The sequence below is a fragment of the Zootermopsis nevadensis genome, unplaced genomic scaffold (assembly GCF_977971745.1).
Source record: "Zootermopsis nevadensis isolate Lab colony 2312 unplaced genomic scaffold, Znev_1.0 Znev_ptg000010l, whole genome shotgun sequence".
Classification (NCBI taxonomy): Eukaryota; Metazoa; Arthropoda; class Insecta; order Blattodea; family Termopsidae; genus Zootermopsis; species Zootermopsis nevadensis.
Genome location: NW_028259142.1, coordinates 7,669,463 through 7,696,965, shown reverse-complemented (window position 1 = coordinate 7,696,965; position 27,503 = coordinate 7,669,463). Strand labels below are relative to the sequence as shown.

Sequence of the window (27,503 nt, the reverse complement as noted above, 5' to 3'; positions counted from 1 at the left end):
GATCATTATCTGGTGGTAGCAAAAGTGAGGAAGCGGCTTTCAGTAAGTAGACGAACTAAACAAAATTTTGACACAGAAAGATTTGATTTGAAAAATTAAGAGAGGGAAAGGCGAAGGATCAATATCAAGTTGAAATTTCGAGTAGGTTTAAAATTTTAGAGACGGATGAAGATAATGAAAGTGTGGATATCAACAGGGAGTGGGAAAATGTCAGAAACTGCATCAAAACTTCAGTCAAAGAGAAACTAGGATACTACAGGAGAAAGCAAAATAAATCGTGATTTGATGAAGAATGTTCAAAATTAATAGATTGAAGGAAGCAAACAAAATTTCAATGGTTGCAGGACCCAAACAAAACAAATGCGGATAATCTATGTAACGTGAGACGTGAGGCTAGTAGCACTTTTAGGAATAAGAAAAGGGAATACCTGAAGGGCAAAATTGCTTAACTTGAGACCAATAATAAAGAAAAAAATATCAGAGACCTGTACAGAGGCATTAATAACTTTAAGAAAGGATATCAACCCCAGACCAATTTGGTAAATGATGATAATGGGAATTTGCTGGAGATCCAATAAAAATTGTGAATAGGTGGAAACATTTTTTAAGCCAGCTCTTAAATGATCATGAGACTGGTGATATTAAGACAGATTAAAATACATACAGCTGAACTGTTGGTGCCAGAACCTAGCTTAGATGAAGTGGAACTAGCTATTGGTAAGTTGAAAAGTTATAACTCTCCAGGTATTGATCAGATTCATTCAGAATTAATTAAAGCAGGTAGCAAAGGGTTGCATATGAGGATCCATAAGCTTATTCAGTAAATTTGGTTTAATAAAGAGATGCCACAATAATGGAAGTAAATCATAATTATTCCTATTCATAAGAATGGGAACAAGACTGAATGTGGTAATATAGAGGAATTTCTCTGCTATCAACGTCATACATAATTCTATCAAACATTCTTTTGGCAAGATTAACCCCATTTGCGAATGAAATTATTGGGGATCATCAGTGTGGGTTCAGACGAAACAGATCAAGAATTGATAAGATCTTTTGCATTCGCCATATACTAGAGAAAAATGGGAGTTCAGTGGTACCGTACATCAATTATTTATAGATTTCAAAAAAGCCTATGATTCTGTGAAGAGAAAAGTGATATAATATATTGTTATTGAATTTGGTATACCAAAGAAACTAGTGAGTCTAATAAAAATGTGCTTAAATGAAACCTCCTCCTTAAATGCAAAGATAATAAATTTAATGTGACTAATATATTGTAACCGTCCCTTTGGTTTTCTACCACTCGTCACACTGCTTGTTTAGTATAGTAGTAGCCTGGCTCTCATATGGTTACAGCTTCTTGCCGTGGGTATGTATTAAAATACAGAAAGGGATTTTGTTGATGGTGTGGGGTTTTCGGTGAGCACGAGTTTCCGACTCCCTGGGAATATACGGGAAGTAGAAGGTGGGGCCGGTTTTTGCACAAATGGATAACGACGTTTTTCTGTGTTGCACTGATGGACGACAATTTATTGTTCCTTAAGATATACAAACGTATATATCTTAATCACTATTCACGGAGGCAGCTAGATGGCTCGGCTGTTTCTTTGTTCTTTCGTATGTTTCCTAAAAACATCCCCTCTCAATCGAAGGACCAATACTTCAGAGAGCGCCCGGCGACCACGATCGCGCTTAAATACTCCTGCATTACGTAATTTGTTATTGAATTTGGCTTAAGTGCGGCGACCTGATTCATTACCCCACAACGGCGGGAACGCGCCTATAAGCTGTCTTCAAATTCAATTGGTCCGTCGCAGTAAGGCGACGGTCGTAATGCAATCGTGACCACACATATGAAAAGGGCTGATTCCGAGACTGGGGTGGTTTATGTCTGGCTTTTTGTTTACGTCTGGCTCCCTCTGGACAGAATGTCGAGGAGGAAGACCCCCAAACAAACCAGATCAACATGCCTAAGACTGGTTTACCCTTCATCTCAAGGTCCAGCCCGTTTGAGAATCGAACCATGCGCTTGGACTGGCACAATATCATCATAATTATAGGCACAAACGCCATTAAAAAATCTAGTGTAATATAGAGCTACAAATTTCCTTTGAATCCTTTCAAATTTACAGGAGTCAGTATTAGTAATAGAGTTCCAAACAACGGATGCATACTCAATTTTAGAATGGACTAAGGTACTGTCCAAACCAAAAAACTATCAATAGTGGAGAAGGAAGAATTAATGTACCGAATCAAAACAAGTATGTAACAAAAATAATGGAAACCCTAGTTTTTATTATAATTAACTAGACGTCTATCGGCATTTAAGTCCTTGAGAACCTAATAGTCATTCAGCTGATCAAACAGTTCTCCGACTTTTATCGTATCATATATTTAATTAACGTGTTCATAACTGATCTCCACTAGACGTTATTCTGAGCTAAACTAACCCTTTGAAACCAATTTAGTTTGAATAATATTTAAAAATTCAGTTCGTACATGGAAAGAAACGCAACACATTTCATTACACAGAGCAGTGCTGTCAATCCTGTTTAAGTAATTGCTGCGTAAAACAAGTGTTTTAAGGTAAACTCGAGTGAGATGCCCCACATTTTGGGGGGAAAAATATATTATTGAAATCCTGAAACTGAATTTTTATTTTACAACACAGAATTATGATACAGACTAAAATGGTGATTCGGAAAAAAGTAATTCAACCGTCATTTGAGGACATTAACACTATTTTTTCATTTTTTAGAATGTCCGTTTTTGGCCATCTCTCCCGACAGGGGGGAATTGCTTTCCGCAAGAATTCCAATAGTACACAGCTCGTGGAGCCGTTTGTTACAGTCCACACACTTAATCCAGTCACAATTCTGCTTTGTTGTAGCATAGGGTTCTTCACTTTCGGTGCACATATTATATTAGCTTTCTGATTCCGGTTCAGGTTTTCTTGATTTATTTTTACAAGCACGTCTCCTTGGTTTCCCGCTATTATCTGGTGTTTCTTTTTTAATGAACTTCAGAATTTTTTTGGCAAAACAGTCCTTTGATGTTAACACAGTAGTTGACTGCTTCCGTTTCGAATCCTTTCTCTGAGGAATGCCAGGTATTGGAGAAATCTTCAGAAGGATTTTACGTTGTGTTTACATTTTCATTCACTTCGTGTCTTTCTCGCTCCGCATGCTCGCCTGAAGTCGAAGGTGCATGGGGCGAGTCTGTTTCGGACTGAAATTGCCCGGCTTTGTTATTAACATGTCTTTCCGACAAGGAAAATGCATGTTCCGGGACAACTGACGGGTCAAATGGATGTATTCCTGTGGCTTGTAACCCTGATACGCCGTTACCAGTGGTAGCGTATCTTACCCAAGCTAAAGCAAGAAGTTGTCCAAATTGCAGTCTGGTTACTTTTCGCTGTCCATTGGACGTCATCCAAGTCCAAGCAGCTCTTAATGTAATGGTAACGAAGCAGACAGACGGACGTGATCTCCAGGTAAGGCGTTAATTCCTTTTTGCAGTTACCACACAGCACAGAGAGAGGTGCAGGGCAACTCACCCAAAGAGTCAGGTCGGAAGCTCCAGTTGATATCACGTAACTCGCCAAGAAAATAGTAAATTGTGAGAAAGCAACATGTAACTTGTTCCCTTGCCTCCGCAAGAAACACATAACAACTGTAATTATTTCACATTCCTTCGCTTTCACTATGACTCCACGAACGGAAAATTTTTCAGTCTCGGCAATGGCAGGTAACAGATATAAGTCTGTTTTCTGCTTTAAATGGGCAAAAGAAAAATCGCACAACTACTTCCTCCAGACAACAGCAATATACTGAATGCCATAATGAGCCACAATGGCTTCTCCCACGAATCGGCTCTGATATATGGACACCGGGGCATCTCTACCGCTGGGGCATCAAACCCTATATACATTTACGTCTACATAACAGACCGTTTGCCTTCTTTCTCCCTCTTGGCTTTCTAGTCTCCCCTCCCTTCTTCCTGTGATGTAGACCACGATAGATTTATTTTGCTTTCCTTTATTCTAGTAGTGGCGAAGCCCTTCACCACTCTTAAAATATCCCTGTGTAAGAGAGTGCTGAACACTTTATGAAGACGACAAACAAGGGACTGCTGGTTACCAGAGCAACGCCTTGTTTGGAAGCAGTTTGATCCACAGTGGAGTGCCTCTTCTATACAGGCGTTGATGGATATGTAATTGCAGCGTCTGTTTGTGTACATGACACCTACCATCAAGAACTTTCTACTTTGACGTCCATAAAATTGCCAGTCTGGACTGATAACTAACTTTAACGGACTTCATATCAAATCCATGGAGCAGACTTCTTGAAACCTGATAGTGGCTCAGCTAATCAACCAATTTCCCACCTTTGATGGAACCGTTATCATGTTTAAATGATCCAGCCAAAATCTTCTGTACTGAACCAGTTGAATTCAACCGACACGATTTGAATTTATTTCTATAATTTGAAGATTATATTATACTATATATTATACTCACATCTATATCTCAGTCTCCAGAGTAGTCTTATTCCTTCAGACATTTATATATATAGGTATATATATCTCATGCATGTTATATTCCCCGCCCATCAAATTCTTTCTGATTCTCTTACTCTCACAATATTTAATAAAGCATATAAATTATGAAGCTCCTCAAGATGTAATTTTATCGAACCTCCTTTAACCTAAGTTCCACGGGTCTAAGTAATCTCCTCTTTACCCATTTTCGAGGAATAGAATATCTATCTTTATCTTATGTTTTCTGCACTTTGATAATCAGACATTGGCATATTTTGTGTTATCTACCTCTAATTTAAAACCCAAGTTCCTTACAGGCGTTTAATATAGTTTCTGTGCTATTCTTTATGATAATTATTTCTACACCGTGTCTAAACGTCGTTTCAGGCCACACCACAGTCACTTATGCATAAATCTTATTCGTTACCATTAACCGACGTAGATATATTAAGGGGTCCATACTATGTTATTTGCGTTGCTAGCATATGCTTTCTTGTGCAGAAAGTTAAAAATGTACTTTTAATATCTTGAAATTTATAAGTGTCAAGTAATTGGTTCAAAAGTTACCTGAAAGGGGGGGAGCAGAATCAAACTTTCTCGACTGACACCACATAAACGGCTTACTTTTCTTTTAATAAATCAAAAAACCAACCAACCTCTTAATTATATTCGCACTTTAAGAAACATTTACATAAATGTGAACTATATTTGGCATGCTGGCCGTAAGGTGTAGACCACTATACCAGAACGTAAATTTCGAAGCGAGTTTTGAGATTTATAGTTTCGCGTAGCTGCTGAGTCGTCGTAGACTGTAAGATAAGGAAAATTCGGAAGAAATTTTCAAATATCTGACGAGGTTTTATATTTGCCACTAGACATCCCAGCGTCAAGCATGTATTGTCTTTACCAACAGGAACTGGTGTTTTAACCAGCTCGTAGTGAAACTGAGTTCTAGTGGGGAATGCTATTAGTTGATAGAATTTTCGCTGGGAAGCTCAGTGCACTAAACATTGTGGTATTTATTTTAATGTAATTCTCGCACCTACTTGAAAGTTTCCCAAGTAGTCTTTTCATTTAAATTTTCCCGGCTAACATTTTATAAAACGTGTCATTTCTCCATGCGTGATGCATTTCCTGCCAATCCAATTCATCTTAATTTGACCGCCTTAAGGAGATTTATTTCGTCAATTTTCTTCATTTTGAGAGTCAGACCATATTTCTCACATACAAAGTGAGAAACACTATGTACAAGGAAGTTGGCGGGAGAATTAGCATGAAATTAATCATGAGATGATAATGTTGCGTCATATTGTGTTGAATATATACTTGTTCAATTTTTATCAGTCTAATCACAATAAAATATTATTAATAAATATTAAAATGTTAAATCACATATTATGGCATACGAAACGTATAAGGAGTAAAAAAAGACACCGGACTTTGCACGCACTCATCCCCTGAAATTCACAAATAAGGACTGTGTATTATTCCGTTTTTATCCTGAAGATGGAATTTATCCTTCCTACGACACAATAATCATAATTTTATCTAGTCAGATGTAAATGTCCAATGAAAACACTACCATAATGATAGGTAGCCGCTGCCACAAGAGCTACAGTTGTATTTTGAGTACATTTTTTAACATCATTCTGGTAGGTAGATGAAATTTATTGTAACATCATATATATATAATCCTTTGTGAAATATACAAATACATTTCTTTGTAGGAGCCTGAACGGAAACAAAATACGGAATCTGGAAGTAGAAGCATTCAGTGAGGTGCCACTACTCGAATCCCTGTAAGTAGAAACATAAATTTTAGCAGACTGTTGGAGTCTCGTGTAAAGAAAGTCATATATACTTCACACAAGTCTACAACATGGAACAAACGACTTGGAAGTGAGACGACGAATATGCCTGTAAATGTATTGATGGATGCATTGACGCACAGACGTGCGTAGAGGAGGGGTGTAACTCATTGTTTGATCATCATCATCATTCGAAGAAATTTTTAGGGAAATCTTGAGGAATATATATGTTAACTTTGCCGAAAAGCATTTTAACATATCTTTCCTAGACTCAGAGATACACATTTTAAATTGTTAATTGGGAAGGTTGGAAACGTGTACTCTTTGGAGTAAATGAAATTCCGAAGATATTCTTTAGGTCACGTTAGGGTGATGATGTCACCAGGGTTACCAAGGGATTAAAAGATAGCAATTGTATCTAAGGTAGCAGAGGTACCCATTGTTTAGATCTGAGATAATCATTGTAACAACCTAGGTAATTGTTGGAACAATGTGATCCAACAATATGACGAATGACGCAACGAACAAACTACAAGCCCAGTTTTGAGGAAGTCTGTAGGGAAAACACCGTAGTTTCCTTATGATGTGTAGGAACTCGTAGTGGCCACACATCATAACATTTCGGTGGAATGCCCGGGGTGGTCTAGCCAGTCATATTGGAAGTGCAGTGGTGTCCAAGCCCAGCGGAGGTAAAGCTATGGATTTCGAAAACTCAGGAGAATGCATTGGTGAAAAAATTGGGGCGAAGACCCTAAGGGCAGTAAGGGCGGCCTAGGGAGCAAGAATTCTGGGGAAAGACGAAGTCTGTTAATCTGCGGTCTTATTTTCCCATAATAAGAGCAATATTGATGAACCGGCATAGCTCATTCATTACAGTGACTGGCTACGGACTGAAAGGTCGTGGTTTGATCCCCGACTGGGGCAGAGAATTTTTCCTCTAGCCCTTCGTCCAGATCGATTCTGGAGCTTACCCATGCATCTATCCAATGGATACCGGGGTAATTTTCCAGGGGTAAAGCGCGGCGGGGGCGATGCTGACCACTAAACCCCATCCAGTGCCGAGATCAAGAATGAGGAGGAGCTATACCACCTCTCCCTCAAGCGCTTAGATAGCATATAGCGGGGCAGCTTTGCTTTCACGAGCAATATTGGGGTATAATCCGTGGTGTTCAATCTAAGGAGTACAGACACCAAGGGTGACCTATCCCCGAGTGTAGCTAAGCCCATAGTGGACAGATCTGGTGTAGAAGCTCCCGGGGAGGAGGAACCAATAGAATGGGCACCCCTGTTTTAGCTTCGTTCGTTAAGAAATTTTCAGGGTTTGCCTTTTTCCTGGAAGGTGACTGAAAAATGGTGAGAGGTAGAGATGGACGGACTCACAAGTTATTCTTCCCCGACGCTAAAGCGTAAATAACACCTAATACATTAACATCATTATTTAGAGTTATTCATGAGAATATAGCCTTTTCTTACGTTCAAAAGTTTCTAAGTTTACCAACCAATCATCCCCCGCATTTTAATCAACCCGAAGTCATATCCGCGTTTACAAGAGCCGCAACTGGACCTTGCATGTTGCTATATGTATTTACCTCCGGTTCTATTTTACCACTATAATAATATTTAATGAAAGGTTTGAATTTTGAAATTCCTCATTAAGCTACTGTCTGCAGTCTGCTATCACTGAATTGCTCGTAATTGGATCCAAATGTGCTCCTTAGGGCTTTCTTCTTCTGCCCGTATAAAACCGTGATAGGCCACGCATATATATATATATATATATATATATATATATATATATTTATTTATTTATTTATTTAGTGTTCTGTCTGACGACAGGTCCATATGAACAGGATCCTTCCATCCTTTTCTCGGACTGGGACCTGTTCATATACGTTCTTGGCAGATGATCCAGAAGTGGTTTGCCATTGCCTTCTTCTGTGTGTGAATGGAGTAATTGTTGGGATGCAACGGAGGAAAACTCCGTGTTGCCTAGACCACGGCCTTGCCCAACACAAGTTATAAATTCGGGCACCGCCGGGAATCGAACCCGAGACCCCAGGATTACAAGGCCAGCGTTCTAACCGCTAGACCACCGTGGCTCATATATATATATATATATATATATATATATATATATATATATATATATGCACCAAAGCGCCAACAGCAATATTGTTTACACCACTTCCTCTATATACATTTCTCTTCCGACCGTTACCTAATACGATTTCATCTATTCCATTTCATCTATAATACATCAGACTATTTTTGCATTTATATACGTCACTTGTTTCTGGAATTTTTTTTAAAATTGTATCTTGCATTGTACGGTCAGTCAGTAAAGTGACTAAATACAGAATGGATGACTAGTTTTGATCCCCGACGGGGACAGAGAACTTTTCCTCTATCCTCTACGCCGAAACCGGCTCTGGAGCCTACCCAGGGTACCGGAGGTAAAGCGCGACTGGAGCGTGACGCTGACAACTCACCCCTATCCGGTGTCGAGGTTAAGAGGTATACGAGCTATCTTATCCGTCTTCCCACAAGCGCCTACACGGCGTCTAGTGAGAAAGCTTTACTATTTTTGTTGGACAAAATTAAATGTTTACATATTATCTGTTTACTTGGATGTTAATATTTTATGTTTGTTCACGAACTTTAAAAATGAATGAACGTATTTATATTTAGTACATTTACTTTTCGTTAGTATAGGTTATTTATTAGTTATTAGTTATTTTTAATATGACATTTTATTTTGTATTTAGTTAAGCTAGTAAGTTAATTAGGATTTCAGTATGGAAGAATATTAAAAAGTCAAACTGTTATATCATTAATCCGTAATAGAAGGTCATTCACAATTCCCTGACACATTATAAAAAATCGCTAGACTTGAATGGTGCAATGGATGATAACATAGGACATGCCGATAGGGAGAGAAACTCTCCAAGTTTATTTTACATACCTCATAAATGCTCTATGTGTCCGCCCGTTGTAACACGGCACACGTCAAGCCGATAATCCATTTCTGCCCATACTCGCTGCAGCATGTGAGATGGCAGCGATGATTCATCTTCGCAGTTCAGGCAGATCCCGTGGCACAGGCGGTACAAAGATCTGGTCCTTAATGTACCCCTATTAGAAATCACATGGCGTCAGGTCAGGTGTACGGGGTGGCCAACGAAGCAGTGCGTGGTCATTGGCAGTCGTGCGTCCGATCCAACGTTTGGAAAATGCTGATTGAGGTAGCCGCGAACGAGGCGGTGGTAGTGTGGCGGAGCCTCATCTTGCTGATAAATGAAGTCGTCGCTGTGGTCATGAAGCTGCGGCATAAGCCGTTCCAGCATCATCTCAAGATAGGACGTGCCAGTGACGGTTGCCTCGGCGAAGAAGAATGGCCCGTACACCTTATCTTTGGTTATGACGCAGAAAACATTCAGATTAGGTGAATTTCGAATGTGCTCAATTGTGGAATGTTGGTTTTCACTTACCCTTAGACGCAAATTGTGCCTGTTTACCATCGCATAAACGTGGAACGTAGCTTAGTCGCTGAAAATCAGTTTTTCAGCGAAACAGTCTTTCTCCAAGTGCTGCAGCATGTTGGTACAGAACTGAAAACGTCGGGTCTTGTCTTACTCTGTTACAGCCTGCAGTAACTGCAGCCTGTATGGCTTCTCCCGCAGACGCTTACGAAGAATACGCCACAGGGTAGATTGCGGAATGTCCAGCTCTACACTCGCTCCCTTACTGGACTTAAGGGGGCTATGTTGAAACGACATCTTCACACGATCCACCGTCTCTTCCGAAGGGCCTGGACATTTTGCGATACATAGGCACCCGTCACGCAGGCATTTTTCATACCACTGCTTTATACTGTTTCTCACCGGCGGTTCCTTTCTAAACTTGGTTCGGAAACGTCGCTGCATACTCAAGCACGCAAATTGCCTTCTCTGTTGCTAGCGTCGCCATTTTCATTCAACTAAACCTCATACAATGTGGTGATAACTAAGCGCCAGCAGCACGTACAAACAAACTTGGGGAGTTTCTCTTTCTACCGGCATGTCGCATGTTACCATCCTTTGCACCATTCAAGTCTGGCGATTTTTTGTAATGTGTCAGGGAATTATGAATTTCCCTGTAAATTAAGGAAACGTAATTAGCAATTATTTCCGAGTATTTCCGACGTCTCAATATACGAGGCGCTTCCCAAAAGTAAGTTTCCCTGGGGCCGTTTACAGAAACAAAACACAATTTTATGGAAATATTTATTGCAACAGATACAGCAAGTGTCCAGCTATTTTTCAACATATTCGCCACCGGAATTGAGACATTGGTCATACCGTGGGACCAACTTTTGAATACCTGTGTCGTAGAAGTCTGCCGCCTGGGATTGGAACCACTGTGTGACAACCATCTCCGCCTCTCTGTCATTCTCAAAAAGCTGACGCTGACTGGACAGGAATTTCTTGAGGTGTAGGAAAAGATGGAAATCACTGGGAGCGAGGTCCGGGCTGTAGGGTGAATGATTAAACACCTCCCAGCTGAACTCCTGCAGGAGACTTGCTGTCCGTCGAGCCGTGTGCGGCCTAGCGTTATCACTGACCGCACTTCACAGTCGGCGGGAGCTGGAATAAGAACCTCCAACTTCAACGGCTGCAACGATGCTACTGTGAGAACGCGGGAAGTGCCGTTAGTGCATGCGCCATGCTACGTCATTGCTCTATCACGTACGCACAGTCGCTTCGCGCAATATAAGGTTTGCTAGCTGTGGGACGAGTGGGAAACTTACTTTTGGGACGCGCCTCGTAATTAGAATGTTTTCTTCTGAACCTTTAAGAGAGGAATATCCCATATGGTCGAATGTGTACCCTTGCCTGTATTTTCTGTCTGCCTGGTGAAAACGAATACATGTGTGATCTGGAGCAGGTGAAATATCTCGTAGGTGAAACTACGGTAGGTAACTTGGCATACATGAAATTGGTGTGGATGAAATGGCTTGTAGATTAAATACTTGTAGATAAACTGTCATAGAACCGTATAAAAGAAAAAAGAAAATAATAATTTTGTATATTTTAACAACAGATTCCTTGATAGAAAACAGAAAATATGCGTACACTAAAAACAATGCACTAATATTTTATTTCAAAATTTATCCCAGGGGAAGTGTATCTACTGTACAAATGTAAGGTAACTATTGATTTGCGATCGGATCTTTTAATTATTGTACTGAAAGTTGCGATGTACCGAGACCCTATTAATTAAATCAATCGCCAATAAATTCTCCATGTAAGGTGATGATAAATGTTTTAAGAACCTTCTGTTGGCATTTGTTTTAGGAACCTGCAGCGCAATGAGCTGAAGAGAGTGGATAACCAAGTGTTTCATCGCCTGCAGAAACTCAAGCACATGTACGTTTTATAAACTTAATACTAGGCCAAATAAATAGAAATGAAAGTGCACAGGAAGCTGAAGTGGATCTTTTAATTACATAGAACGGCGCTGTGCTGACTGCGAAGTTGGCAAAGCTTCGTTAAATAAGCCAGTTCGTAAAAAATAAACCTAAACTTAAAAATACATTCACGATCGTAACTAAAGTTATATGATAACAGAGGGAACTGACTGACTGTTGGAACAGAATTATGGTTTCAAGCAATGTTAATCATAGCTCTAGTGGTGGTGAGTGCTCAGGTTCACGCTAAGGCCAATTTATCCCAGGAAACACACTCAGGCCGGCCGTAGTGGCCACGCGGTCTGAGGCATGGACCTCGTGCGCCTCGCCGCTGGGACCGTGGGTTCGAGTCCCACTCAGGGCATGGATATATGTCCGCGTCTTTCTGTGTTTGCATAGATAGAGGCCTTGCGTCGGGATGATCACTCATCCAAGGAGTCCTACCATCGTACAAATAGATCAAAATGAATACATAAGAAACCTCTAAATCTACTGGTAAAAGAGGATGAAAGAGAAAGAAAGAAAGAAAGAAAAAGGACTCAGCCTGCTCATTATAGAAGGCGGTTTGTGGACCAAACCCTCTGTGGACAAGATAACAAAGATAGAACCTGGGCTTTGAATTTAATGTTGAACTTTTGAAATTAGAGGACATCAAGATTTTGAGTTCAATGGCTTAATCAATGGTTCTCAACAGGTGAATCGTGACACGCTACCATGCCACAAGTTTTCTGAATATAAGAGTGGTTATGTACGATTAAATATGTAAATAAAACTAAAATAATTCTTAATATCACATTAGTATCCGTAATTAATTGAGTTAGTTAAAGCATAACAACAAATTTATTTTTGAAAATTGGAAGAGAAATTTAATGACAATGGTAGAAGCAGGTACTGTTTCTGGTGCTGTTAGAATAGTCGTTATGAATATTCTTAGCCAATTCGTTTTGAAAATTCATTCGTACGGACTCCGTTTGTTCACTGAGTCTGCGACGAACAGTAAATACGTATTTACGTTTTTGTACACGTTGCGTCAGGTGTAGTATCATTTGCTGGAAACAGTTTCGGTTGAAGCAAGCATTGTCACAAGTAGTGATCTTTGACAGTATCATTGACAGATCTGACGCACGAAAATGTAGAAGTTAAAAATTACTTAAAAATAGGTGTACTCTTATAAATTTTAATTCACTCTTCTAATTACAGTTTGCCGCGAGCACAAAACGTTTGAGAACCAAGGGCTAAATATATCAGCGATAACTATGCGAGCACATTCAGTAAGATTTTTGCCTGCTTGGTGTACTCCCTCGCTTGTTCACAGATATTTCGACGAGTTCCGCTTCTGCTCCGCCGCCGTTCACGTGAGAGTGTGCGAACCGCGCGGGGACGGTATCTCGAGCTTGCAGCACCTGTTGGACAGCGTGGTGCTCCGCGCCAGGCGAGTCAACTTACCCTGTTATGTTTGGAGCACCTCGAAAATAGCAGATTTTATTCTTTTTATCTTTAAGGAATAAGGCTTCTAGTCTGTTGCAATTTTGAATTCACTTCAGAAACTAATAATTCTTTTACGTGTTCAGTAGGAATCCTTGGACGGGGCATGGACTGGTAACAAGAAATAATAAAGTTTATAACATAAAACACGCAGTATTCAGTTTTCATAAAAGTAGGTGGTATGTGTTGTCCAACTAGAAACGAAACTAAATTTTGTGGCTCGTTTCAATATGGGCGCGATATATATATATATATATATATATATATATATAAAGTATTATTAAAATAGTTAATTTAGGGGGGCGGGTATCCTTTTAGGACAGACAGACTGATAAATCGAAGATAATACATTTCTAAGCCTAGAACGGTGCATTAAATGACATAATTTCCATTTTTTATTGTGTATTGTAGCATCCTTGTGCGTTATGTTTACTTTTGGATTTAATTGTTCATCACTTTTCACACACAGTTCACAGTCCATTCACTGGAACAACATGTTTCGGTCCAGTGTTATAGTCATCAGGTTCAATTACATTGATAACTGTTTTTACGTTGACTAAAACTTATCAGTGAAAGCAACACCTGATGAACAGACAGCAGTTACACTTTATTTTCTGAGTGTAGTATGCCTGACTTACGTAATGATTGATATTAACAGCTCAAATCTAGAGTAAAAGTACCGATTGTAACGGACGCCATTTACATTTATCTATATACAGTGTACCAAAAAGATGTATAAACATAATAATACGGTGTATTAACCTTGATATCTGTATCCAATCTATGTCTGAGTTTACAAAAGACATGGACGATGATCATTTTGAATACAACTGCCTATACTGACTATGTAATACTTTCTTACTCCAGGTAGCAGAGTCCTTCTTGAGAAGCTGACAGTCGCTCAGACGCCCAAGAAATTTACAAAATATTATGGATCCCGAAGGTTCATTAATGTGTTTCGAAGAGTCCGCCACTGGTCTCTATCCTGATCCAAATTTATTTTAAAATCACCCTCCCGTCTAAGTCTAGTCTTCCTAGTGGTCACTTTTTCTTGTTTGCAACCAGAATACTGTACACACATCTCTACCATGCGGGCAACATACCTTGTCCATCTCATCCTCTTTGACTTGATAAATCCAATTATGTTAGGCGAGGAGTACAACTTATGAAGCTCCTCGTTATGCATTTTCTCTGGACTCCTAGTATTTAATCCCTCTTGGATCCAAATATTTTCCTCACCACTCTGTTCTCAAACATCCTTAGTATACATTCCTCTCTTAGTGTCAGAGACCAAGCTTTACACACATACAAAACTGCAGGCAAAATTATAGTTTTGTATAATTTAGTTGTTATACATTTAGACAGCAGATGGAAAGACAAAAGGTTGTGAGCAGCAGGCATTACCCGTATCTAATCTGCTCTTGATTTAATCATAAATCAAATTCTTATTTGTTATTCTCACTCCCAAACATCTGAACTTTGCCACATTTCTAAGGGATCCATTAGTTATCTTTATATAACGATTTGCCCTGCATTGTAGTGACGATATATCAACATATACTGAGTTATCTCTGCAGGAACCTCATTACTATTAACAGTTAAAGTTTCTGCGTTCTTCCTTATTGTATTTATGTCCCTTGATAGACTTACATCATCAGCACAGACCATGAGCTAATGTGTCCCATTCAATTTCAGTACCACCTGGTTTTCTTGGGCGTTCCTAATGGTGTATTCTAAAGCAGCGCGGTCCAACTGGTTGCCAGTGGGCCGGATCCGGCCCTCGAATGTATTTGTTAATTTATTACTAGTTAGTATAAACCCATTTTTTTCGAAGTTGATATTCCGGCAATGTTAAAAGAACATTCTGCTCAGTGTTATAACTAAAACCATTGACTTAAAGGCATAAGATGTAGGTTCTATTGGTACAAATGTTTATTGTATCAGTTACAAGCTGTTAATATAGCGGATTTCAAATAATTCGTGTAAGTTCTCCGGATAAGCATTATGAGCGATACTAACTGTTACAAGAGCAATATAATATACAACTCTGTGGTAGTTTGTGCACGTTTAAATAAAATTTATATTTCAGCATATGCAATAGTAAATTGTTATATTTGAATAAGTATTATTAAAGATAACGGCAATGTAAAAACAGTGACATTAAGGGTTTCGTGGCCCTTGGGTCGAAGATAAAAGTTGGACCACCTGTTCTAAACCAAAGTTGGATGGAAATAGAAATAAAGTATCTACTTGTTATAGACCATTTTGAATAGGAAACGTGCTATAGGTTTCTCTGAAAATTTTTAATAAGCCAATCTAGTTTCACGGGTTTGTCAAACTCAATGAGAACCTTATAACTGAATATTAAGCTTTCTTGATAACTATGAGTAGCTGAGGTACTGTCTTATCGTACCCCCATTTTACCTACAATTTCTAACGAATGCAAAAATCTGATCATTTGTTGAAAATGATGAACCCCAGTTATTCCGTCTACGTATCTTGGCAGAAGGATGTTGGATAAAATTTTTAAATAAGTTGGTAAGAGTGTTATGCTTTGATAATTACCATAGTCAGCTTTTTGCCCTTCTTGTAAATTGGTATACTAATAGGCTTCTTCCACTTCTAAGGCAATTCTTCCTTATTCTAAATATAATTAAGGAGTTTAAGGATCTCAGAATGTAATGTTTCATCTCCTTTTTGAATCATTTCTGCCGAAATTTGATCACCGCCTGACAATTTATACCTTTTTAACTTTGCAATAGCACTTTCAAACTCAAAAGAACCTGGCTTAAATACTAATGGCTCAGCTGCATGTATTTCCGTCTGCCTAACATATCTAACAGCTGAGAGAAGACGTATAGATTGAAGGTGTTTGAAAATATAGTGTTGAGAAATATACTTAGATTTCTAAGGGAGGAAGATGGATCATGGAGAAATTGCATAATGATTAGCTTCACGGCCTGTAATCTTCACCTGATGTTGTTAGGGTGATTAAATCCAGAAGGATGAAGAGGGTGGGATATGCGGAACGCTGAGGGAGGGGAGGGATATTTACAGGGAACTTGGCCGTCGGCTTGAAGGGAGGAGACCATTTTAAGGAAAGAGGCATAGGTGGGAAGATCACGTTAAGATGGACCTTAGGGAGGTATGAATCGATGGAGAGAGCTGCTTTCATTTAGCTCAAGATAGAATCCATTGGCGGGATTTCTTTAAATACGGTGATGAACCTTTGGTTTCCATGAAGTAAGCGGGATATTCTTTGACAAGGCTAGTTGTTCGTACGAATCGAGAATAGTAATTAAGTAACGGGTGCATAAAGAACCTGGAGATTAACGAGTATAAGCTGAGCGTCCTTAAAGAACATTACCTTAAGAAACCTATCTAAGGTCAGATACAGGCATACCTCGGAGATATTGCGGGTTCGGTTCCAGGCCACAGCAATAAAGCGAGTCACGAATGTTTTGGTTTCACAGTGCATATAAAAGTTATATTTACACTATACTGTAGTCTATTAAGTGTGCAATAGCATTATGTCTAAAAAACAATGCAAGAACATTGCGAGAATTACCAAAATGTGACACACAGACACAGAGAAGTGAGCACATGCTGTTGTAAAAAAGGCGCCGATAGACTTTCTCGACGAAGGGTTGCCACAAACCTTCAATTTGAAAAAACGCAGTATCTGCGAAGCGCAATAAAGCTAAGTACAATTAAGCGAGGTATGCCTGTACATCATTTGATAACACTGACTTTATTGTGCTTGATTTCAGTGTGTGGGTTATGGCAATACTGGCATGTGCTGGAAACACATTGGTTCTGCTTGGACGACTAGTGGCCCGAGAGCCAAACCCGGTCCATTCCCTGTACATTAAGACGCTCGCATTGGCAGACCTGCTAATGGGTGTTTACCTAATGATCATAGCAGGAGCGGACTGGCACTACCGCGATATCTACATCAAGCACGACTTCCAGTGGCGGCACAGCTCCATTTGCAATGCCTGCGGTGTGTGTCAGAACTGTCTCGTTCAATGTAATTCCAAATTCCAATGTGGCAATTCAGTTCGAAGCGAACCATAACATAAAATTCTGTAATTGAATTCTTCGTAATTGAGCAATACGTATGACCTCTGAAACGTTGGTTAACATCGACCAGACTACACAGCGCAACAACCTAGAAGACAGAAATCTTCAATTTTTGAAAATTATGGGTTAAAGCGGAAGAATTGTACCCTATTAGGTGTTTGTCACGCCCCAGCTGGATCTCCTGTCTGCCCATTTCTCTGTCCGCACAATTGAACTTGAGAACCGCTGAGAACAATTGAAAATGGACTTGTGCCTTTCGCTTGTACTAAAGAATGATACACGTTGACTGGATGGAGTGGAGGTCCCGTAGTTTGGCCGAAGCGCGAAAAGTGGCGGCTGTAGTGTGTGCCCCGTGGCCAGATGTAGTGCAAGGTGGGATAGAACGGGTATAGAGTAGAGACCGCGGGGCGAAACACCCGTGTACGGCAGAGCCCTATACTGGAGGAGAGCCCTCAAGAACCACGGGTGTAAGGTTCCCACGACAGCCGCAGTGGTGAACGGCAGGGTAACGCGAATATAGCAGATCAGCCGCTGAGAGAAAAATTTCCGTGTGGAGCGAACCCGCTAGAGGGAGCAGAACCCCCATGGTCGAGCGAAACAGCCAACAGCGACGGCGAAGATTTCGTTGGCTGGCTTAAGGAGTGGGGCGTACCTCCATTACAGAGAGATTTGTATCATAGGATACAGTCCCCCAGCTCGGTCGGAGAACATGTCTAATTAGGTTTGATGATGTAAGATTAGATTCGGTTAGATTCAATTTGGTTAATGTTAGGGCAGGTTTAATTTATCTTCGATTAGGCCAGTTTAAGTTAAGGTTGGGTTGGATTGCGGTAGGTTTAGCTGTGTCAAGTTGTGGTGATGAGTTACAGGAGGCTAGATTGGGGATGATCAAGTGGGGTTGAGCTGTGTTAAGTTTGGTTACTAGATGTACTTGAAGCCTTAGCGCGAGAGAAAATTACAAAATGACCCGATTGTTTCTAATTTGATTTTTGTCATTTGGAATGTTGGTGCACTCCAAAGGTTATCCTTTCCAATTTTGTTATATTTTCTGTTGCACTGTCATGGGAAAGGAGTGTATGACAGTCCCGTTTATGTCTTTCTGTTCTTCCGTCGCGTTTTTTCTGGGAATCATGTAACCCACACGTCACATATTCGTCGATGAAACACGCTTTTTACCAGTAGGAGCTGAAAATATAGTTGAAATAGTGTTATAACAATGAAGACATACCGAGGTCAGTGTTCGAATGCGTTGTGTCAAGATGGGAATTGATATAACAGTTAAAAGACAATATTGACCTGATATTATTTCATGATCATCATCAGCATCATCTCGTACAAGGGATTGGGCCCTCAGCCCGTTTGGAAAGTTGCTCAAGGCGACTTGTTTTATTAGTCTTTTTAGTGCCTCAAAGTAGCGGGTGATAATCCTGCTGCCTCCGCACAATTTATACTCATTACTGATTTGTCTGCTAAAGCCCTGTAATAGCGAATCATAAAAGACATGGGCTTTTTGTTAGTGCTACTTGCGGGTAACTTATTACGGTGCCAGATAGGCATACATCGAGGGCGTGATAAAAGTAAATAAATCTGACTTTGTTTCTGTAATGGGTATAGATATTTCATTGAGGCAAAGACTGGTATATTATTATATAATTTTACATAATTAATTCTCAACATTATAATCTTGTGGTTCGCACATTTCTGTTAAAGTTCAAGTGTTTTCATGAGTCCGTCACAACAGAAGTCTTACTCAGTGGACTATAGTTTCCTTTAGATTCTGAAAGAGGTGTAGCCAAACTAAATATTTGTAGCCATTTGTGAGCTCGTGTGAGACTTCGCAATATCGTATTGGAGGAAATCCGGTTATATGTCAAGATGAACTATTTTAATTTCTCAGATTTTCGATGGTTGGTCCGACTGGAATGCATTCTGACTTATATACGCAATCTTACGTCCCTCCTTTACCTAAAAATTCTTCTGGAAATGTTCATGAAAGTCCTTGTCTTTTCTTAAAATAGTTTTGGTTAGTATACTGCCGTCAGATTCCTCTGGTGTCCTCAAATAATTAAAAACAAAACATTTTGTGGAGGATTGTAATTTGAACACAATAATTGTGGAAAATGTTAATTGCTGTCTTTCTTATGACCACCAATCGTACAGAAAGAACTTTCAAGAAATGTACTGCTAAAGATCACCAACAATTTTTATGTACACTATATTGATCATTCGTTTGTAAAAATAGAATTGTTAATGTTTAATTTTCTTATTCCGATGTTCAAGTTAGCATTATTTTGGACCTTGGTATTGATATTAATGCCACTTTCGACCTAGGAAAGTGCGAACTTCCGTATTCCGGGATTTTGAAGTTCTGTTTATAGATCGTATTTGAAGACCCAAATCCCAGCATCAGTCACAACTTACCACAATAGACTGAATTATGCCCAAAATCTTGATTAATGTTCCGAGTCAAATTTTCTCCCAATTTTTCACAAAAAAACAAAGCACTGCACAAAGAAAACACAGTAACCGCTGTAGTCGAACTTTGTCTTCAAAGACAGGAAACGAATTAAATTGAAGAGAAAAATGAGCAGTTGTTGGGTTTCAATGGTAAAACTGTGCAGGTTAGTTGTGGTTCAAGAAGCGGTAGCGAGATAAAACTGAGTATACGCGTGTTAACTGCCAAGCAAATAACAACCGCAGGAGGTAATATGATTTAGGTGTGACAAAGAATGAGTTATTTAAACAATGGCATGAAATGAATTCTGTCAATCCGAAGTCTTTGTGATTAGGAAAAGACAGTAATTGGAAAAAATATTTATGGCGTGTAATTAATATTTAAAACAGATTGTATACAATAAAATAACACGATAACTCTAATTAATGTAATTACAATTTAACGGTTTGAGATACGACCAAAAAAGTGCATATCAGTCACAGTTTCACACGAACTTGAGAATGATGTGGTCGCGCATTCCAACAGGATTTCTCAGCACGCTGAGCTGTGAGGCTTCAGTTTTGATCCTAACGCTGATCACCAGTGATCGTCTTGCGTCCGTGACGCGACCCTTCGACAGGCGGCAACCCTCCTTGTGCCGCGCCACCCTGCTGGTCCTGGTTCTGTGGCTTCTGGCGGCAGTCGTCGCTGCACTGCCACTGTGCGTCGAGACGGTGGATTACTTCGGCGTGGAGTTCTACGGGGGAAACGGCGTCTGCCTTCCGCTGCACGTTCAGGACCCGTTCGCTGATGTCAGTAAATAGAAAAGCTGAGTGTGATTTAGAGCGAAGTGCTGAGGACAGAATTTCAGCGTAAGGGAGAGGAAGTGATAGCAGCATATAGGAAACTGCTTAATGAGGAAATTCTCAATTTGTGCCCTTCCCCTAATATATTAGGGTGATTTATCAAATAGGATGAAACTTGAGGAATATGTAGCACTCATAGGACAGATGAGAAATGCGTACAAAGTTTATCGGAAAACCCGAAGGACGAGATAGCTTGTTAGAGCGCTTCGTAGATGGGAAGACACTATTCAGATTGTAACATAAATATTGTGTGAAGATGAAGATGGCTGTCTTCTAAGTTGTTGCGCCGTGTAGTCATTCAGAAATTTACACTGTTTAAGAACCTAGAAGACAGCCACCTTTGTACTCACCACCGTGAAAACCTCAAATCATAAATAGTGTGAGGATGTATACTGGACTTAACTGGCTTAGGACAGTTTCAGAAAAACAGTACCAATTAAAAAAAGTCACGTTCATCATGGACACATTTTTGTGGTTTGTAATTGACAAAACTTGACTATTACTCATAAATTTCTGCAAAACTGTGCCGCAGGGTTGGGAGTACTCTGCTGCGATGTTCATCGTAGTCAACACACTGGCGCTGCTGTTCATCAGCTGTGCGTACTGGCGCATGCACCGCATTGTGCGCTCCTCAGGCCTGTCTCTCCGCTCGACGCAGGACAGGCAGGATCACGCCTTGGCACAGCGGTTTGTCGTCATCGTGGCTACAGACTGCTTTTGCTGGATACCTGTCATCAGCGTGAAGTTGGCTGCTCTGGCTGGTATGTGTTTAATATCCGGATCTGATTTTGCATATGAGGATCTTGTTTTCAGAAACACATTCTCCACCCAAAGCGAAACAGAGAAAATGGCGAGAAACTCTAGTGTCTCAAACGATATACTTTGGAAAAATCTTGATTAATTTCTTGTTGTAATCAAATTTCACTATGTAATTATCAAAAACTGGTATATGCTAAGCATACAGTAATCTCGCTGCACTGTCATTTTTGCGATATTAACATGGTTTTGAAAAAGAAAGTGCTGTCAAACAGAGTTTTAAAAATGAATGAAACTTACTACACGAACGGTTTCCCTTCAGTCTTGTCGCATTGGTCTTCAAATATTGCTATAAAGCCAGTACTAACCAGTGGTGGCCTACGGTTAATTCCGCTAGATCAGCGTATGGATAATGAGTTTTCATTGCACAAGAAGGGAAAAAGGCCGACCTTATACAGCCTACAGTGCTGCGAATATCCAACTTCTGACTACAAAAGTTATTGCCAGTGCTAGAACTCCGTACCACGACGCATGCTTTCTCACATATTACTCAGTTCTTGTCAGAAACAGACACGTGATTTTCAAAACAAGCTCCACCTTTATACACGTATGTGCAGTGTTGGGTAAGGTGGTATAATTACTGACTTCAATCAGATAGAGCCAACAGATCTAGTAATTTCTGTCTAAGAACTTAGCTATCAAGTACAATAACCTATAAGAATTAATTATGCATCGTGTTTACATATACTGGTATTTAGGAAAAGAAGGACGTTTATGAAAAGAAAAACATAACCAGGCCCACAATAGATTCCTTACTTTCGTCTCCAGCTAAGACAATGTGATTTGTATGAAGACATTAAATAGAGTAGCTAACTCATCCAAGAGCTATGACAGTATGAACGGTGAGCTAAAGAAGGTGATTGTACACTGGTTATAAGTTACGTTCTAAGATGCTTGGTATTTTCTGTCTGCAAAGATACTATAAGCTAAAATAAGTCCGTCATAAAACACACAAAGCCGGCCCTTGCAAAACGATTGTGACATTCTGTAGAACCAACCCCCCCAAACCATCTTTTGGATCCAAATAGGCTAGACTTGTAATCTCTCAGTCGGGGCTACAATACCTTATAAAGACATAATACATATATTAATCAAGTGTATTTCTCTTTTACAGCGAAAATTTCTGTGATCTCACACCTCACACTGACCATCCATTACTAATCACATTTTCCCTTTGCAATACCCGCTTTAAAAATAATCTGTGACACAACTGTTCATCCGTTCATTCGCAGATGTAAATATCCACGCCACCACAGTCGTGGTACATTATAACTCCTTTTCCGTCTAGTTTGTGGGATGTGAAACTGTTATAGTGCATCGCAAATATCGTGAGTTCGTTTCCAACCGTGGAAGAGAAATTCGCACAAAGCCATGCTGTGATACAAAACAGCGAATCACAATAGCGGGGGGGGGGGGGGGACAAGTTTCAGCCGAAGTCTCCAGTTTCAGGTTAGCAGCGGTACGAGACATTTTAGTGTTGTTAAGTTCCACCGTTCAAATATTGGGAGTGTGGCTGACGCACCTCACTCGGCTGTTTGGCAGAGTTCGACTCAGTGCCCCGTGACTCTACCGAAACCGGCCGAGAAGCACACGAATACAATCGGACCACCCCACACTCTCCACGTGTTGAATGGGTTTCTCTGATTTGTTTACACCCAAGATTCACGAGAAACGGAATCTGTTATTACAAGTACGCTTTAAGTTTCCAATGTCTGGAAAAATCTCTGCAAAACAACGAAATGACCCAAGTGGGACGTTTCTCGTTTTTCTTCAGGTTATGGCCGCCATAAAAGTCTAAAATAGCATCTCTGCAGTGCATTCAATGTTGTATCACAATGTAAAACCACGACAGAATGAAATTGCCTGCAAGACGTTGTAACCATGTAATTCAGTTGGCTCCGCAAAATGTCTTTCTCTCGGCCGCTAGTCAAGGAACTACATTAAGTAGACATCTTTTCGTGTCTGTATAAACATCTTCAAAACAGTGATTTCCAGTTCACGATTAATTAACACGAATATTTTTCTTGGGTTTACTCAGATCCTCCATGCAAGTCTTTGAATTGTATTTCGACGCTTCCTGTCATTTTTCAGTTCGATTCTATGTAACCTATGAAGGAAGAAATCACAGTCAAATATTAAGTGTCTGCCAGTACTGTTTCTAAGCTTCAGATTGATAGGGAGGTATGTTTATACTTTACTGAATACATTTTGACTAATATAACTTGATAATTAGTTTCGTCCGTCATATTTATCTGACATTAAATTTTCCATTAACTCTCAAAATGAACTCCCAGTTCATCTAGAAAACAGAAACCATTTTTAACTGCGGTTATCACAAGCTTGGTTCTAGGTGGACTGGGTTGGGGGATAACTACTTTCCATAACGTCATAAAAAGCCGATATGTAATTATAGAGCGAGGTGAAACTCGTCCTTTATGTGTGCGACAGAAAACGAACAGGTGTCAAAAAAACACACGCCTGATGTTATGTTCCGTTTAACTGTGTTCATTCTCCTGCGAAATGTTATTGAACTCAGAAAAATAGCTTTTAAGAAAATTTGTTCATTTCGTAAATAATCACGTGTAAAGTAACAGTCAGGGTGTTTTATGATATGAACTGTGGAATTGTGAATAATCAGAAATTCAACGAATTTTTAATGTTAATCAGCACTTCTTAGATAACATTGCTGTTGGTTCCAGAAGCCTACTTTCTTCTTATGCGTATCGTGCTATCTTTCCTCTAGTTATGCTAAATTAAGTTTTATATGCATTTATAACGCTGTCCGTGCGAGCTATGTGCCCCCACCCATTTTATTCTGAAAGTGTTTGGTGGAAAGTATAAGTTTTGAAGATCCTTATAATTTTCACTCATCTCTTGTTCTTCTGTTTTTGGTACATGTGTTCCACTCAGAATCTTCTTTTAAATACCCTCGAGCTATCTTGTTACCATAAGATCATCCTACCTTTTAATTTTCTGATATAAATAATGCCAACATGCCGGTTGCGCGAATATCTGAGACACAATCGATATAGCGCCACTTAATGTAATGTTAATATATTTTCATTTGATTGAAACAATGTGAGGCCACATGGAATATACAGAGTATTCAGAAAATTACGTTCCATTTTCTATGTACGGTATATTCGGATACAGAAGCACATGGCAAATGATTAAAGTCGCATATTTATGGAGACTTTATGTGTTCGTCATGTCAACATATGTTCATTATGAAAATTATGACCTTCGTTTGATTGATGTAAACGAAATACAAAATTCCCAGCTGAGTTACGCAGTAAGTCAGCTGTGATATCTTCAGCAGCATTTTTAGTTTCCATTTTCTGATCGGTACGCGTTTTTGTGCGGTACACACGATACGATTTTTAATTTAGCAGGTATTTGAGAATAGGGTGTTGAGGAGGATATTTGGGCCAAGGAGAGAAGACGATGGGGCATGGAGAAAACTGCATAATGATGAGCTTAAAAATCTGTACTACTCCCCCAGTATTGTCAGGGTGATTAAGTCGAGAAAAATGAGATGGGCGGGGCATGTAGCGCGCATGGATGGGACAAGAGGTGTTCACCGGGTCTTGGTCGGGAAGCCTGAGGGGGAAGAGACCGCTGGGGAGACCTAGACGTAGATGGGAGGATAATCCGAGGCGGGATCTATGGGAGATAGGAGTTGAAGGAGACTGAATTTTGTTGGCCCAGGACGGGGTCCGGTGGAGGGCTTTTGTTAGTTCGGTGATGAACTTTCGGGTTCGGTAAGCGATCTGGTTGGTTGGGTCCACTATTTGAGAAGCCTGAGGGGAAGAGACCTATGGGGAGACCTAGACGTAGATGGGAGGATAATCCGAGGCGGGATCTATGGGAGATAGGAGTTGAAGGAGACTGGACATTATTGGTCCAGGAGGGCTTTGGTTAATTCAGTGATGAACCTTCGGTTTCGGTAAGCCATCTAGTTAGTTAGTTAGTTAGAACATATTGGTCACTACTACGCACACCCGAAGCACCCTGGAAACAGATTCGACATAATACGTCAACCGAACACGTCATACAAGACGTCAAGGAAGACATTCGCATATGTCGGCGTGCGTCATCCTACTGGAAGAATGTGGTGTCCGCATACCCGGTACCCTGAATGACCGGAATGAGCTCATTTTGCAGCTGCATCCGCTAACTTGTTATGATGACCTCAACAAAGACAGGTCCCGTAAGCCCTTGTCTCTGGTTGTACGCCAGACGGCACAGTTCGCTAGATGCAGCGACGTCTACACGACTGTGTGGATTTTCGTAGGCTCAGAACCTTGTGTTCTGTGTGTTCACGAACCGAATGGAGGTATAAATTGGCCCTATCGCAAAACGACAAGCAGTTTAACTAGTTGGGGTGCTTTTGCAGGAACACGAGCAACATTGTCCTGCGTGCGTGCTGATCTGTGCGTTCTTGTCGCAGACACTATAAGTTAATTTGACTAATTACAGATCGTAATAATGCCTGTTGCATTTCTTCCGAAAATGTTTTTGTACTCTGGTTTGACAACGAATTTGAATAAATATAGGTCCACGCTCCTCATTGTTGTACGACATCTTGTACAGTGCGCGCTGTTTACTCAGCTGCAGGCTCCTCATATTCTTACCTTTTACTTTTCCCATTAGTCATTCTATACATTGGCTCGCTTTTCTAACTCATGCGTATTTTCCTGAATACTCCTTACTTAACTAACGGTAATATGGGGACATTAGCTTCTGAGGTTCGTACAACGAATTGTGTTTCAGGGGCCACGATAGACCAGCAGTTGTGCGCATGGCTTGCAGTGCTTGTTCTTCCGGTCAACTCAGCACTGAATCCAATACTCTTCACACTAACAACATCATTCTTCAAGAATCAGGTGATAATATGCTCTGTTCATTCCTTTCCTTTCTTCATATTGTTCTTCTATAGCTTTTACGAGTTAGGACCTCTGGCCTTTTCAGATAAGAATAAAGTTATTAAACTATCCCGTTAATCATTTGGTAGGACACTAAGGACGAGGGACCGGCCAAACGCAACAACACAAGAAAACAATGACTTACATCTATGCCACTAGAGGGATTGTAATTAATGATCTCTAAGTTCAGACCCGTCGTTTCCTACATGAACTGTGGAACATCACAAAATTGTCAGGATAGGTGTCCTACAGGCCGAGATTTTAACTCGAGGCTTTCAGAATACGAGGCGGAATTATCGACCTCGTCTTTCGCTATTTTTGAACACTGGTACTTTACGGAGTGTTAAGTAAGAAATTACAAAAGTAGTGGCATAGTGACAAAAAATTTTAAAAAATATATTTTTGCTAATTGTAGATAGCAAAAATTAAACTTTATACAGTTAGGTTTCTGAGGAAATATGGTTTGTTTGTTGTAAGAAGTCTGCAAATATGTAATCTGCACCTGAATGTACAGTTGTTTCACACGCCTTCATTGCATAGTTTGAATACTAAATGCACCTAGCAGAAGATTTGCTAGTCTAACCCAACCCGACACAACCTAGCTGGTCATATTTCAACATAACCCAATCTAACCTGACAAACCTTACCCGTCCTAATCAAGAGAGGTCTCCGCCGCAACAGGTGGACTCCGTCCTAAAAGACTTATCTGCCTCTATTTTCTCTCTGACCCACCCACTAGGCTCTACCCAGAAAATGTTTTGTTCTTAGGGCACCTGCCCAATCCAGTGAAATTTTTCCGAACAGCGTTTACTTCCAGCGATCGATTTTGAACCATGTCTGCATCCGCGGAGCAAAACATCGTGACCCTCGAGGGTCCCGTCCTCATTGCATGTTTCTATCTCAATTCCAGGACCACACACTGGGAATCAACTCGCGGGAAATTAACGTAACCTGAACTAATCTAAATTAACTTTTCCCATCCTGGACTGACCCAGTCCGAAAAACCTGACAAAACCGAACCCAACCCAAGCAAACCTATCACAACCTAATTTATCCTATCCCAAACAAAACTAACTATCCCATTAAGGGGAAACCGTA

At 40.1% G+C, this 27,503-nt stretch overlaps 1 protein-coding gene and 1 long non-coding RNA gene across 3 annotated transcripts in view; one reads left to right on the top strand and one right to left on the bottom strand.

The window, feature by feature from the left end:
• LOC110832235 (uncharacterized) overlaps positions 1–27,503 on the top strand; it is a 112,316-nt gene that overhangs the window by 77,948 nt on the left and 6,865 nt on the right. For both annotated transcript variants that reach the window (XM_022069061.2, XM_022069060.2), the window contains exons 13-19: positions 6,270–6,341; positions 11,684–11,755; positions 13,112–13,228; positions 17,052–17,284; positions 20,345–20,610; positions 21,197–21,425; positions 26,254–26,366. In XM_022069061.2, the coding sequence (XP_021924753.2) occupies positions 6,270–6,341; positions 11,684–11,755; positions 13,112–13,228; positions 17,052–17,284; positions 20,345–20,610; positions 21,197–21,425; positions 26,254–26,366 (1,102 nt within the window). The remainder of the gene's footprint in view (positions 1–6,269; positions 6,342–11,683; positions 11,756–13,111; positions 13,229–17,051; positions 17,285–20,344; positions 20,611–21,196; positions 21,426–26,253; positions 26,367–27,503) is intronic.
• Positions 20,542–27,503, bottom strand: part of LOC110832240 (uncharacterized) — a 28,078-nt gene continuing 21,116 nt past the window's right edge. Inside the window, exon 3 of the long non-coding RNA XR_015534486.1 lies at positions 20,542–20,605. This is a non-coding gene — a long non-coding RNA (uncharacterized LOC110832240). The remainder of the gene's footprint in view (positions 20,606–27,503) is intronic.